Source organism: Scylla paramamosain, chromosome 26, assembly GCF_035594125.1.
Source record: "Scylla paramamosain isolate STU-SP2022 chromosome 26, ASM3559412v1, whole genome shotgun sequence".
NCBI classification, from domain to species: domain Eukaryota; kingdom Metazoa; phylum Arthropoda; class Malacostraca; order Decapoda; family Portunidae; genus Scylla; species Scylla paramamosain.
In genome coordinates this window covers 1,860,001-1,875,095 of record NC_087176.1, presented here as the reverse complement: position 1 = coordinate 1,875,095, position 15,095 = coordinate 1,860,001, and the positions used below count along the sequence as shown (strand labels likewise).

General features: G+C 41.7%; 1 protein-coding gene and 1 long non-coding RNA gene across 6 annotated transcripts in view; one reads left to right on the top strand and one right to left on the bottom strand.

Moving 5' to 3' along the window:
• Positions 1-15,095, bottom strand: part of LOC135113571 (uncharacterized) — a 395,407-nt gene that overhangs the window by 250,135 nt on the left and 130,177 nt on the right. The gene's annotated exons all lie outside the window — the stretch shown is intronic.
• Positions 1,173-15,095, top strand: part of LOC135113568 (nascent polypeptide-associated complex subunit alpha, muscle-specific form-like) — a 27,438-nt gene continuing 13,515 nt past the window's right edge. Inside the window, exons 1-4 of the mRNA XM_064028846.1 lie at positions 1,173-1,380; positions 3,957-4,111; positions 9,439-9,583; positions 13,837-13,970. Of these exons, the coding sequence (XP_063884916.1) occupies positions 9,490-9,583; positions 13,837-13,970 (228 nt within the window). The 5' untranslated portion in view covers positions 1,173-1,380; positions 3,957-4,111; positions 9,439-9,489. The remainder of the gene's footprint in view (positions 1,381-3,956; positions 4,112-9,438; positions 9,584-13,836; positions 13,971-15,095) is intronic.

The following is a 15,095-nucleotide window of genomic DNA, read 5'->3' as shown; positions in this document are numbered from 1 at the left end:
GGCCGATACGAGTAATTGTCATGTTTGCTGCCTAGTGTGTCTTCGTGGTCAGTATAATGTTTTCTATCTACGTATTGTAACGAATTATAATACAAATGTGATCGATAATTGACATATCTGCTTTCTAATATATTCTCGTGGTTAATTTAATGTTTATCTATCTATCTACGTATTTATCAGTCTGTCTGACTGTCTGTCTGTCTGCCTGTCTATCTATCTGTGTGCGAGTTCAAGTGATTCAGTGTCAGTATATGCGCTTCAAAAATATCGTTTTCTACAACTACAAAAATCTGTGCTGAATTCGTATAATCTCATCAACTTTCCCTTCCCTTCCCTCCCCTTTTCATTTTGTCTCTCTCTCTCTCTCTCTCTCTCTCTCTCTCTCTCTCTCTCTCTCTCTCTCTCTCTCTCTCTCTCTCTCTCATTCCACTCCACTCTCAACCATCTTCACATCAACTCCCACACACTCTCTTGTATTGTCTAACCCTCCACTACTCATCTCTCTCTCTCTCTCTCTCTCTCTCTCTCTCTGCAGAGGTCCCGCGGCGCCTGGAGGTGATCAGCGGGGGCGGCGCGGCAGTGGAGGGTCTGGTGTCCGTGCAGGAGGGTCGCCCACTTACCCTCTCCTGCAGGGCGCTAGGAGGTGGGTACGGCCTCTCCTGCTCCTTACTAGTGTGTCTCTCTCTCTCTCTCTCTCTCTCTCTCTCTCTCTCTCTCTCTCTCTCTCTCTCTCTCTCTCTCTCTCTCGACCTACTCCTCATGTGTGTGTGTGTGTGTGTGTGTGTGTGTGTGTGTGTGTGTGTGTGTGTGTGTGTGTGTGTGTGTGTGTGTGTGTGTGTGTGTGTGTATTTCAGACCCTCTAAATCTGATTTTACGCGTTTTTTTTTTCCTTGCGTGTGCGTGTGATTTGAACAATGATTCTCCTCTTTCTCTTCCTCCTTATCTAGCTCTTCCTTCTCCTCCTCCTTATCCACCTCATCATAGTCCTCCACCTCACCTGATGCCAGTAGTGTTCATCCCCACACACCTCCCTCATTAACACACACCTCCCTTGCCCTCATTACAGGTGAACCTCGGCCTAACGTCACCTGGTGGTCGGGGGAGGAGCTCATCGATGCGGAGGTGGAAGAGAGAGTGGAGATCCCCCCACTACTACCACCACTTCCTCTGACTTAGACTACCCTTCCCCTTCCTTCTACTCGTCCCCTTCATCGTTCCCTTCCTCGTCTAATCTCGCCACGCCCCTGGACACACAGGCCACTAATATCCTTCATCTGGACTCTGTTACTTCCGCTCATCTCTCCCACAATCTCACCTGCCTGGCGGCCAACACACCTGTCCTCACTCCCCTCTCTGCCACCCTCGTCCTCCTTGAAACAGGTAAGGGTTTGGTAGTAGTAGTAGTAGTAGTAGTAGTAGTAGTAGTAGTAGTAGTAGTAGTAGTAGTAGTAGTAGTAGTAGTAGTAGTAGTAGTAGTAGTAGTAGCTGAATTAGTTGTTTTTGTAGTAGTAGTAGTAGTAGTAGTAGTAGTAGTAGTAGTAGTAGTAGTAGTAGTAGTAGTAGTAGTAGTAGTAGTAGTAGTAGTAGTAGTAGTAGTAGTAGTAGTAGTAATAATAATAATAATAATAATAATAATAATAATAATAATAATAATAATAATAATAATAATAATAATAATAATAATAATAATAATGATAACATTAATAACAGTACCAACAATAATAATAACAATGTATATAAAATTAATGCACAGTTGATATAGTTAACAGTTATAATTAGTGTTACAATGAAGTAAATACAATAACGCATCCATTAACACAATATTAAATTTGTCGCTGTGAAAACGAACGCTAAAACAATAATTCACTGGTCAAACATAGAAGAGAGAGAGACATCTGGTATAACATAAGAACACTTCCTTTGTTCTTTGTCTCTTGGGCTGCGATTAAATAAGAAAAAATACAACAGAATACGAGAGAACACAGTGAATTATTTCAGACACACTCGCAACAAATATACAGAACGGGAAGGACACGGAATATAAAAGGAGCATAAAAGGAAACAAAAAAAATGATGATGAACAAACTAAAAGCAATATCAAAATAACGGGCACAAAGACAGGAGGACTCTGCGTGTGTGTGTGTGTGTGTGTGTGTGTGTGTGTGTGTGTGTGTGTGTGTGTGTGAGAGAGGGTGGGTGTGCGGAAGACAACAAGGAATACAAAAAGAAATCACCGGAGTGGGAGTGCATATGCATACGAGTATTCTTTTTCCCCACACACTGGCAGAATGAGAGCAGGAGGAATGTACAAAAGAGGCAATAACAGCAGGAAGGTAATCGTATCCTCGTTCTATTGGGGAATAAGGTGAGAATAACAAGCATGGAGTTAACTTCGTGTAGGGAACAGAGACGCAATTACTGAAGGAAGAAATAATTGGGTAAAAATATATTGAAGCCTTTACGTGCTCCTGGCAGTAACATAGAAACAATGAAAGAAAGAAAAAATAACAATAACAAGAGCTAAACATTTATACAACTAAAGTGTAAAGAAAAATAAAAGTAAGGATTAAACAAGAGTGAAGGAGGAAGTAACTGGATAAAAACAAGAGCGTCCTCGAATTCTTGACACTAAATGGAACGATGAAAAAAAAAAAAAAAAAAAAAAAAAAAAAACAAAGGAAGTGGACATTTATACAGGTGAAGTATACAGAGTCACTAGAACACAAATGCATGGAAAAAAAAATGTCAGACGGGATTTATGTACGAGTATCTTTCCTTACCTAACTCTAAAATGTGAAGTAGAAAATACAAAAAAAAAAAAAAAAATACAGAAGAAATGTGATAAAGTTAGCTTTGCCTTGGCGGAGTAAAGAGGAGTGAAGCCTGAGAAATACAGGTAATACTGAAGGTAGAGCAGGACTGAGGGATTACTGGGAGTGGGATCCGGTAGCAAGAAAAGGTAGGATAGAACAAACACAAGCACTTTTATTTCGATACTATTTCCACTGCAATCCTCTTCAGAGAGAGAGAAAGGATTGTCAGAATAGAAGGTGTAGCAATCTGAACATTCTCTCTTCAGGAAACTAATGGAGGTGGTAAGGAAACAAAGTGCTCCTGATCCACCCTCTCTTTCCTCAATGTCAAATTTCCCTGACACTAATCTCTCACCTGTCTTCTCTTCAATGTCACCTGAATTTCTCCACTTTGAATTCTAATTTGTTGAAAGAGAATACGTTAATCCAGGTCTGGTCTTCTTTCTCTCCTGTACTTTTGCTTTTATACTTTTTCCACTTTGGAGTTTAGTAAATATTTGATTTTTCCATTACTTTTCGTTCTTTCCAATTTTTATTATATTTCTATGGATTTCAGCGTTGTTCCATATTTTTCTGAATTTCTCTAACTCAAAAACGTCCAATTCTTTTCTTACTGCGTTCTGTCTTCATTTGTTTTATTGTCATGAATCGCATAAGAATTTCGTGTTTTAATTCTTACTTCTCAGACTTGGAATCTCTCTTCCACTCCCTTGTCTTAGTCACAATTCCCGCTGCATTCTTTCAAAGTATTTTCTAATTAACAACTTAGAAAGACGATTTTATGTAAGGAAACTGAGAATTACTGGAGGTTTACGTTATTGCTCCTAAGTAGTTTCTCATTAACAGGTAAGAGAGAAGAACTTCATACAAAGAGACAGAGTTACTGAAGTTTTCCTGTATTGTTCCCAAGTACTTTCTCGTTAGTAGGTAAGAGAGAACTTAATACAAAGAGAGAGAATTACTGAAGGTTTGCTGTGTTGTTTTCAAGTACTTTCCCATTAGCAGGTAGGAGAGAACTTAACATAAAGAGACAGACATTTACTTTCTGAATAGCAGGGGAAGGATTTGCAGGTAAGAGAGAACTTCGAGGTGATGTTAAGAGAGAAAGACAAGTGCTAAGACCTGTCTGCATGTATTCCCCAGTGGAGGGCTCAGTGACAGTGGAGCTGAAGGCCTTACCGTCACACCTGTCTGGAGGACGCGTCTACAACGTAACCTGCCTCGCATCGGGGGTGTGGCCGCCGCCCCTACTCTCCTGGAGGCTCCGGGGCAAGCAGATTACGAAGAGGGTTCACCTGGTATGTTTCCCTATCTGTTTGTTGCGCTCTCTCTCTCTCTCTCTCTCTCTCTCTCTCTCTCTCTCTCTCTCTCTCTCTCTCTCTCTCTCTCTCTCTCTCTCTCTGCCCCGTGAATCCTTCAAATAGCCATAAAGAATGATAAATGTGACAACAAAATAAATAGTGCGAGTCAACAACAGTGCCCTCGCTCACTCACTCGCTCACACACACACACACACACACACACACACACACACACACACACACACAAAGCGACAGAGGATTCTTTTTACTGTTACCTATTTCCACATGCTTAAATTTACCACACAACACCGCATGTTTTAAATTTAAACGTGTACAAAATAAAAGGACATCAAACAACACTGGGACGAGGACGAGGAGTGTGTTGCTTATCTCTGTGTTGCGTCCGTCAGGAAATAGATACAGTTAAGACCCGAACACTGGCTTCCTCGCTCAGCATTACTCGAGGTACCAGAAGTTTTATCAGAGGAATCAGAAGTGTTAATTTTGAAGGTTTTATCAGTCGCTTAGAATTACTCGTGGTATCAGAGGTTTTATCAGAGGTATAATTTTTAGGTTTTGTCAATCGCCTAATATATTACTCGTGGTATCAAAAATTTTATCAGAAGTATCATAATTTTTTTTTTATTTCGGAGGTTTTATTACTCGCTTAGAATTACTCGTGGTATCAGAAGTTTTATCAGAGGTATAATCTTTAGGTTTTGTCAATCGCCTAACATTACTCGTGGTACCAGAAATTTTATCAGAGGTATCATAATCTTTTGTTCAGAGGTTTTATCAGTATCAGTGACAGGATGAGCAGCCAAGATTATCTGATGCGCGCCGTGTCTTAAGAGTAATAGATAAGGAAGTCTCTATAGATCTTGATTATAAGCACCCCTTTCACCTCCCGTCCTGCTCCCTGAGGTGTTCGCCTGCTGCATACAAACCAAACCCTGTCTATGTTTGCCACGTTTTCGCTTCTCGCCCCCCGGTTTAAAAAGTCACCTTTAACCCATTAACCTGCAGCGTGTTAATCCTGACTTCAAACAGGTGCGCCCTATGGCAGACAGGTAAGATGGGGCTTAAAAATATGTCCCTGTAAACACGATCTGCCTGCTTCACCGGGCCCTGGAATAAGTGCCGCCGTGAGGGTGCCGAGAGGCGTGCTAGCGGCGCCACACAGACCGTGATGGGAAAAAATATTGGGGTGTAGAGCACATCAAACACCGCCCACGCCCGGATCCTAAGTACTTGTAAGCCTTGTGAAGGGAGGGTGAGGGAAAGACACCTGTTTGGCTTATATAGATACTGTAACTTATCAAAGACTGTTCAGAAAGGGGCAAAAAAATGTGTTGCTGTTAGTTGTTAATCAATCAATCAGTCGGTCAGTCATTCAGTCAGTCAGTTAGGCAGTTTGTGGTTAGTGTTCCTTTGTAAAGAGAGATAATTACATACACTTACATTTCTACACACACACACACACACACACACACACACACACACACGCAAACTAACAAACAAACTGGACAAATACAGATATGGAGACACGGACCACGCGGTGTAGCTCGGGGCCTATACGTGTTACAACAAGGTAAATACACACCTACACACACCTGCCAAATATAAACCCATAAGCCGCGTCCCTCGCTCTCCCGGATTCCCGCCACCACCACTACCACCATCACCACCATAACCACCACCATCACGACAGTACCTCTATTTTCACTTTCACTACTACTACTACTAATACCACCACAATCCTTCTACTTCCACTATAATTTGCCTATTCCACTACTGTTTCCACTACCACCACCACCATCACACCCCCTTCACCACCTTTCACCATAACCACCACCACCACCACCATCATAACAGTACCTCTATTTTCACTCCTACCACAACTACTACCACCACAATCCTTCTATCCCCACTAACCTGGCGCCTTCACTACTATTCCTACGACTACAACTACCACCACCAGCACCATCACCACAACCACCACCACAACAGTACCCTTACTTTACCCTTATTGACCACTACTACCACCACCACCACCACTATCCATCTACCTCCACCTAAAATCACTACCACTATTCCCACGTCTACCACCACCACCACTACAACCAGTCACCACAACTCCCTCCTCCTTCCTTCACTCCTCTCTTACAACCATCCCTCCCTCTCTCCCTCCCTCCTTTCCTCCAGCAACCCAGATATACTTTATAAATAGGTCAGGGCAAGGGAGGGAGGGAGGGAGGGAGGGAGGGAGGGAGGGAAACACACACCAACGGGAGAGAAAATCCTTTCATTACAGCATATTAATAACAAGGCCAGCTTTTTTTGGTTCCAGTGAGTCAGTAAACATTCACAAACCGGCTGCCTAAAAAGGGGGAAAGAACCTAAAAGGGGAAAAAGGGTCGGGGATAAGGAGCACAAGGATGAGGGGAGGTAGAGCACGAGGGGAACGAAGGAGGGTGGTGACGATAAGGATTAAGAGAGGGGGGAAATAGAGGAGGGAGACAGTAAGGCGATAGAATTACACATGGCGGATGAAAAGCAGGAGGGAAAAAGGAAAAAAGGGAAAAGATACGAGAAGGGGAAAGGAAAGATGAAATTACACATGGCGAAAGAAGAGTAGGAGGAATATGAAAAAGAGAGAAGGAAGGAAGGGGAACAATAAGGCGATAAAACTGGAATTGGAGAATGAAAAGTAAGAGAGAGAGAGAGAGAGAGAGAGAGAGAGAGAGAGAGAGAGAGAGAGAGAGAGAGAGAGAGAGAGAGAGAGAGAGAGAGAGAGAGAGAGAGAGAGAGAGAGAGAGAGAATTACACAAAGAATAAAGAGTATGAAGATAAAAAAAAAGGAATAAGAGCATAAAACAAGAATTTGGAATGAGAAGTAAGAGAATAAAGTGAAGAAGGAGAAAAATAAAAAAAGACAATATATGGAAGGGAAATATGAAAACAAAACTGGAATTAAAGAAATTAAAAAAAGGAAAAAGATGAGGAAAGAGATTAAAAAAACAGTAGGTAGGTAGGTAGGCAAACAAGAAATGAGGAAAAGAATAGATAAAAACATAAGAAATAAGAAGCATAAGAGAAATAAAACTGTAATTTGGATATGAAGAGGAAGAAGAAAAAAACTGTAGATACAAGAAATGAAGAGGGAAGAAAAAGGAAAGGTAATAAAGAAAGAAGTTTAGGGATGTGAAAGAAATGGAAGAGACAGGTTCTATATTACTGAAGGAAGAAATAAATACAAGATGAAACGAGTGACGAATTCCTGAGTGTTTTCCTCCCTTTCTCCCTTTTGTTATTTTCCTTTCCTTCCCACGATGCTGAGCTAATTAGATATTGTCTCACCTTACCAGCTGAGAGAGAGAGAGAGAGAGAGAGAGAGAGAGAGAGAGAGAGAGAGAGAGAGAGAGAGAGAGAGAAATCCATCAAAATACTATACAAGGGAAAGGAATGAGAAGTAAAAACAATAACTACAACTACAAACGATGTATTTAAAAGTGAAACAAAAAATATACGACACACTACAATACAGGAACAATTTGTCACGAGGGGAAAATAAAAGGAAAACAGCAGGGAAAAAATAAATATGTACCGTCTAGTATGACTTTGTTTGATTCATTATTCGCTACCTTTCTACTTCCCACGAAAAAATTAATGCGTGGGGAAAAGTTTTAGTGTGATCTATTTCATCAAACTTTTATTTTCAGTAATAGTTCTAATGAGTTAACCGATCACGAAGCTATGTAGTCTCTCTCTCTCTCTCTCTCTCTCTCTCTCTCTCTCTCTCTCTCTCTCTCTCTCTCTCTCTCTCTCTCTCTCTCTCACCAAAACGGTTCCAATATAGACTTTTTACCGTCAAACTCACATTGAATTTCTGGCCACTTCTGTCATTTTGTCCGGGTGGCGAAATTCTCTCTCTCTCTCTCTCTCTCTCTCTCTCTCTCTCTCTCTCTCTCTCTCTCTCTCTCTCTCTCTCTCTCTCTCTTAGTCACATAAGTATTAAAGTTATTATCTGTGGTATCTGTATGTCTAGTTAATACATTCAAAATACATTCTCTCTCTCTCTCTCTCTCTCTCTCTCTCTCTCTCTCTCTCTCTCTCTCTCTCTCTCTCTCTCTCTCTCTCTCTGCCGCGTATAGTTTTCCGTTCGTCTCGCTTCCAATCGCATTTCCATTTTTTCCCCCACGGCTCTGTCATTGTTTCACAGTTTTCATATTTTCTTTCCATCACCACCCCGAGGGAAAGAATTATAGATTCCGAAAGAGCTAATTATCGTTTTCTCCCTCCATGGGTTTTAATTTCCCTCGCCGAATTTTAATTATCACCTTCTGGACTTTAATTTTCCCCCTCTGTTTTCTGGTACGATTTAATTTTTTCCCTTTCCTTCTCTGTCCCCGGTGCGTTATCTTGTCCTTCTCTTTCCTTTCCCCAGATTTTAACCGATTTGTTTTTCCCCTTCCTTTACTGGTTTCTGGTATCTCGTCTTGTTCTCTTTTTCTTGCGCTTTCTTCCTGACTCTATCACTTCTCTTGCTTGTTGTTACTGTTGTTGTTGTTGTTTTTTATTTATTTTTTTCTCTCTCGCTAACGTTGTTTTCTCTCCCTTGATTTCTGTGTTTGATCTGAAGTCTGGGCCAATCTTCTTTAATTCCTCACGGTCTCAGATACTTGTTTTCTCTCGTGGGTTTCAGTTTTCCTTCCCTGCGTCTGGTTTCATTAGTCGGATTTGATTCTTCCTCTCTGGGTTTCAATTCTCTCTCATTAGTTTCATCAGCAGGAAATTACATGATTCTTTCTGTGGGCTTTAATTTTCTCTCTTGGTTTTCGCTTCTTTATTAAGTAATTCATTCTTTCCTTCTCGGTTTTCAGTCATTAGGACTTCACTGTGTTCCTTGCGTTTCTTTAGGTTTCAAGTGTATTGGCCTCAGTTTTTGAGGTATATAGTCAACGTATTGTGCGTTTAAATATTTCCCCTCTCCCTCGTGCTAATTATCTCTCTCCCTCTCTGACCCAGATTCCGTTTTTGATGTATCAGTTTTCTCGAATATTAAAACCTTTTATATCTCATTTCCTTGTGTGTGTGTGTGTGTGTGTGTGTGTGTGTGTGTGTGTGTGTGTGTGTGTGTGTGTGTGTGTGTGTGTGTGTGTGTGTGTGTGTGTGTGTGTGTGTGTGTGCGCCTCCCTCCAGTATTTGTTCTAGCCCTAACCAATGTCTCTCTCTCTCTCTCTCTCTCTCTCTCTCTCTCTCTCTCTCTCTCTCTCTCTCTCTCTCTCTCTCTCTCTCTCTCTCTCTCTCTCCTCGGGACACAGAGACACCCGGGCGGGGACCTCACGGAGTCTGTGCTGGAGCTGCGGGCGGGCATGGGTGACGACGGCAGCCTGCTGGAGTGTCTGGGCAGCTCCCCGACCCTGCCTCACCTCACCGCCTCAGACTCAGCGAGACTCACCGTGCACTGTGAGTCATGAACGATTTAAGGCGCTACAACACTGATATAAAAGAGTGGTAGATGAATGGAATGGACTCAGTAATCAGGTTGTTAGTGCTGAGTCATTAGGGAGCTTTTAAAAGATTAGACAAATTTATGAATGGGAATGATATGTGGAAATAGAAGGGTGTGTTTCATAGTAGAGGGACAGCCACGTGTAGGCCTGGTGGCTTCTTGCAGCTAACCTTATTTTCTTATGTTCTTATGTTCTAATCAGGAAAAATACATCACTGTCAGGTTCATGAATAACTAAAAATAGGTGGCACGAATTTATACAACTTAAAAACACACGAAAAAGATATGAATTTATACAGCTTCGAAACAAAAAAAATAAAATAAAAAAAAATAAAAAAAATACAACATCGCCATGTCAAGCAACGATAAATAAGTAGCTATATGAATTCAGTAGCTTAGAAATACAGCGAAATACATCACTGTCATTCTCAGTAATTGGTGAAAGTAGGTAGTCATATGAAATTGTATACCTTAGAAAAAAAAAAAAAAAAAAATTGTCTAGAAAGAGAAAATAACTGGTAGTCACAATAAATAAATGAGAAGGAAATGAATAATGTGGTGCAGTAGTCAATGAAGGAGAATGAATCAAAACTGCATTGCAAGGTAAGAAAAAGAGAGGGAGTGACAAGACACACAAGCAATAGGTAATGAGGAGAATGGAAGAGATGAGAATAAAGGGAAAGAAAGCGAAAGGATTATCTCTCGAAAAGAAGGAAGGACAAGGAAAAAGAGAGGAACGAAGGACGAAAACTACAAGAAACAATTGTAAGAAAGCTGTGGACAGGGAGACAATTAATCACAGACAGTAAAAGAACAGGGAACAGGAACCAAGAAAAAAGAAAATAAACAGATATAAACTGACAGGAAAACGGAAATTAAGAAAAGATAAAAGAAGTAGAGGGAAAGTAAGAAAGTAAGCAATAAATGGAAAAGAAAAAAACAAGGAAGTGTTAGTAAGACGAAAAGAAAAAGTGAGAACGTGTCGAAGAGAGCAAGGGAGAGGGAGAGAAAGTGAGAGTAAGAGAGAACGAAAGCAGGACATGGGGAGAGCAGGAATAAGAGAGAAACAGAGAAACAGAGAGAGAGACAGAGACAGAGAGAAAGAGAACACCAAATGCGGCGTCATAGGGGAACGGAGGAAAATGGGAAGGGAGAGAGAGAGGGGAGGGAGGAGGAAACAGGAAACCATGCACTGAATCACAAGGGAGAGGGAGAGAGGGAGAGAGGGAGAGGAAAATGACACCACGACCTATAATCCTCAGAGGTGAGATAAAAAAAAAAAAGATAGGAAGAGAAAAGGGATAGATATAATAGGAGGAATGGGGGAGGGAGGGAAAGGAAGGAGGGGGAGTACAGGAGAGATAAGGAGGAAGAGAGAGGGAGGAAACAAGACACCAAGCAAAAGTGACTCGCTAGGGAGAGAAAAAGAAAATAGTTAAAGGGAGAGAAGACACAAGAAGACACAAGAAAATAACGAAAGGAGAAGAAGAAGACAAGAAAAAAAAAGGAGGAGGAGGAAGGAAATGCCCGAAAAGAAGAGAGGGAGGTACTGAAGGAGAAATGCGTCTACAAAAAGAAGAAAGTAAGAGGAAGAGATAAAGAGAAGGAAGAGGAGGAGGAGGAGATGCTAAGTAAAGAAAGGAGAGAGAAAAGGAGAGACGGAAAGAGAGGTAAATGTTGGAAGTGTTGATGGACTAAAGAAAGGGGAGAGAGAGAGAGAGAGAGAGAGAGAGAGAGAGAGAGAGAGAGAGAGAGAGAGAGAGAGAGAGAGAGAGAGAGAGAGAGAGAGAGAGAGAGAGAGAGAGAGAGAGAGACTGTAAAAAAAAAAGATAAGAATTCCGCATTTACTGGATTGCAGAAAGGAACAGGGAAGCAAAAGAAGAGGAGGAGGAAAAGGAGGAAAACGAGGAGGAAAGGATAAAGTAAAGCAGGAAAACTAAACAGCTGAAAAGGAGAAAAAGAGAAAATGAAAAAAAAATAAGAGGAATGGAGGAAGAAATAAAAATGAGGGAAAAAGCAGAAGGGGTGAAGATAATTCGGAGTAGAGAGAAAATGGAAGTAAAGCGAGACTGGTAGAAAGGAAGAAAGGAAGGAAGGAATGAGAGAAAAGATGATAAGAGACAAGGAAGCGAGACAAGAATATATATTGCAAAAGTTGTGACATTTGCTGAGGATAAAGAGAAGAGAGAGAGAGAGAGAGAGAGAGAGAGAGAGAGAGAGAGAGAGAGAGAGAGAGAGAGAGAGAGAGAGAGAGAGAGAGAGAGAGAGAGAGATAATACCTGGCCAGCAATTAAGTCCCCCCCTCTCTCCCTCTCTCTCTCTCTCTCTTATCCTCGAGTGGACAGGTAAAATAACGTTGTAGGCTGTGGGCGGGATACGAACCCTCATCCCGGTGGTCTGAGAAGGTCCGTCTTGGAGGTAATGAAGCAAGTGAGCCAACGTAATTCTCTCTCTCTCTCTCTCTCTCTCTCTCTCTCTCTCTCTCTCTCTCTCTCCGCGTCAGATGAGTTTTCCTTCCCAATCCATCTCCTTAGTTTCGTCTCTTTTTTTTATCTCCTTCGCTACCTCCTCATTTCCTGTCAATACATCTTCTTCTTCCTCCTCCTCTTCCTCCTCCTCGTCCTCCTCTTCCTCCTCGTCTAATACAAAGTTTCTTAGCGTGTTGCTTCTCCTCAACCTTCCTTTCCTTCAGCCATTTCTCATACCTGTCCTTCCAACTTTTTCCTCCTCTCCCTTCCTCATTTCCTTCACCCTTTTACTTGTGTCTCTTTCCATTCCTTCCTCCCTCTCTTTCCTTTTCGCCTTCCTTCCTTCCTTCCTTCCGTATTTTTCTTCTCTTTCTCTGTCTCTCATTCCTTCCTTTCACCTTTCCTTCTTCTCATTCCATTCCCTCTCCTCCATTTCTTTCTTTTCCTCCTTTATTCTTACTTCTTCCTTTCATTCCTTCCCTCCTTTCCTCTACCTTTTCTCTCCTATCCTTCTTCCATTTCTTTCTCTTACTTCCTTTCTTCCCTCTCTTTCACCTCCTTTCACCTCCTTTCCCTTCATCTCTTTCCATTTCACTTCCTTTCATTCCTCCCTTTTGTTTCCTTCCTTCCCTCCCTTTCACCTTCCTTTACCTCCTTTCCTCCGCCCCTCCTTTCCTCCAATGTGGATATTCTGGCGTTCCCGGGAACCAAACTATCGGATTGTTCCTAAATCCAAGGTATTGTTCGCCCCGCCTTCCCTCCGGCGATGGAGGAAACATGAAGGCACGGAGGAGGAAACACGGAGGGAAGGAAGTGGTGGAGGGAAGGAGGGAACATGTGGGGAAGGAATAGAGGAAAGGAGGAAAGAAATACAGAGGGAAGGAAGATAGGGAAGGAGAGAGGAAGCATGGAGGGAAAGAGGGAACAATGGGAGGGATAGAAGGGAGAGAAGGACGAAGAAACATGGAGGGAAATAAATGGTGGAGGGAAGGAAAGAACATGAGGTAGCAAGGTAGGGAAGGTGGAGGAAACACGGACTGAAACAAGTGGTGGAGGAGGAGGGAAACACGGAGGAAAGGAAGGAGGAAACGTGGAGGGAAAGGAGGAATAGGAGAAAACACGTGGGGAGGAATGGAGGAAAGAAGAAAATGCGGAAGGAAGGAAGAAGGGGAGGGAGGGAAGGAGGGAGGAGGAAAGAGGTAAGAATATTGGAGAGTAAAGAGTATATGTTGAGAGGAAGGAAAAATGGGAGAGACGGAGAGAAGGACAGGAGGAAAAAGGATGCTCGGAGGAAGATTGCGGTGGAGTATTGGAGGAGGAGTTATGTGATGAATTGTGGAGAGAGAGAGAGAGAGAGAGAGAGAGAGAGAGAGAGAGAGAGAGAGAGAGAGAGAGAGAGAGAGAGAGAGAGAGAGAGAGAGAGAGAGAGAGAGAGAGAGAGACTGAGTTGGGGGATCAGATTTAATGTAACAGCTGCAGCAACAACAACAACAACAGCTAAAATAATTGCAACAACAACAACAACAACAACAACAACAACAACATTACAACAACAAAATTACAACAACAAAAATAATTACAAATCAAATTAAAATACATATATGAAAAAAAAAGAAAAAAACGAGACACTTTAACACACACGTACCCACTTACCCACCCACACACACACACACACACACACACACACACACACACACACACATACACTGACTCCCCCCACTTCCCTTCCCTTCCCCCAGACGTGCCCCAGGCCAGCATCAGCATCGAGGGCGGGGAGGGCAGCGAGGCGGGGCTGGAGGCGGGGGACTCAGCCAGCCTCACCTGCTCAGCGCGGGCTAACCCACCTGCCTACAACTTCACCTTCCTCCTCAACGTGAGTGAACCGAGTCGTGTCCACATTACCTCGCCAGATTAGCCCTGCCTGTATCGGTTTATTCCGTGCATGTAGCCTCCGCCTGATTAACTCGTTTACATGTCCCCGTTAATTTGCCGGGTGGGTTTCTCCTCTGTTACCTCGACCATATAACTTGTTGGCATTATATATGGTGTTATTATAGCAGATTTATAAATATTTAACTTGTTAGTATCATATATCGTTTTATCATAGTAGATCTGTAAATATTTAACTTGTTAGCACTGAATATCGTTTTATTATAGTAAATCTGTAAATATTTAGCTTGTTAGCATTGAATATCGTTTTATTATAGTAGATTTATAAATATTTAACTCGTTAGCATTGAATATCGTTTTATTATGGTAGATATTTAGCTATTTAACTTGTTAGCATCATATATCGTTTTCTCTATAGATTTTTAAATGTTTGACTATTTCATAACTTCGCTCGTTGACCCCAGTCCGTGTTAAGTTGGTGTATAAGCCTCTTCTTTATCACTTCATTGATTTGACTTGTTAGCTTTTATATCAATCTTTTTATCATGGTTTCTATTTTATGTTACTTTTTAGCTATCTTATAAGCCCTACCGCCTCCCGCTTCATCGTGTTACCTTGGCGAATCAAGTCCTCCTCTATTAGTTTATCTTATTTAGTTAACTTGTCAGCTAAAATATTTCGTCTTTTTCTTTGGTTTCTAATAATTTAACTTTTAATTCGTAAGACCCGTCTCCTGTCCCTATCCGCGCTACCTTGGCGAATAAACCCTTTCTTCTATGAGTCCATTTTTCACTTATGAGTTTAGCGTCTCTAAAATCTCTCCTTTTCATTGATTTCTAATTACTTAACAAATTCAAAAGTCCTGCCCCTTACCCACATAAGTGTTACCTTTGTAAATCACCCTCTATTAGCCCACGGGATGCATACAATTGTTTGATTTATTTGTTAATTTGTACACTATATGTTCCCCCTTTTTTTTTTTTGTAGGATTCTAATTGGTTAACTAATTTATATGGGCCGCCACTTGTCCCTGTCCGCGTTAACTTGGTGAATTAATCCTGCCTCTATTTGTCCAGTCGATGCGTGTGTTAATTTTATTTCCTTGATT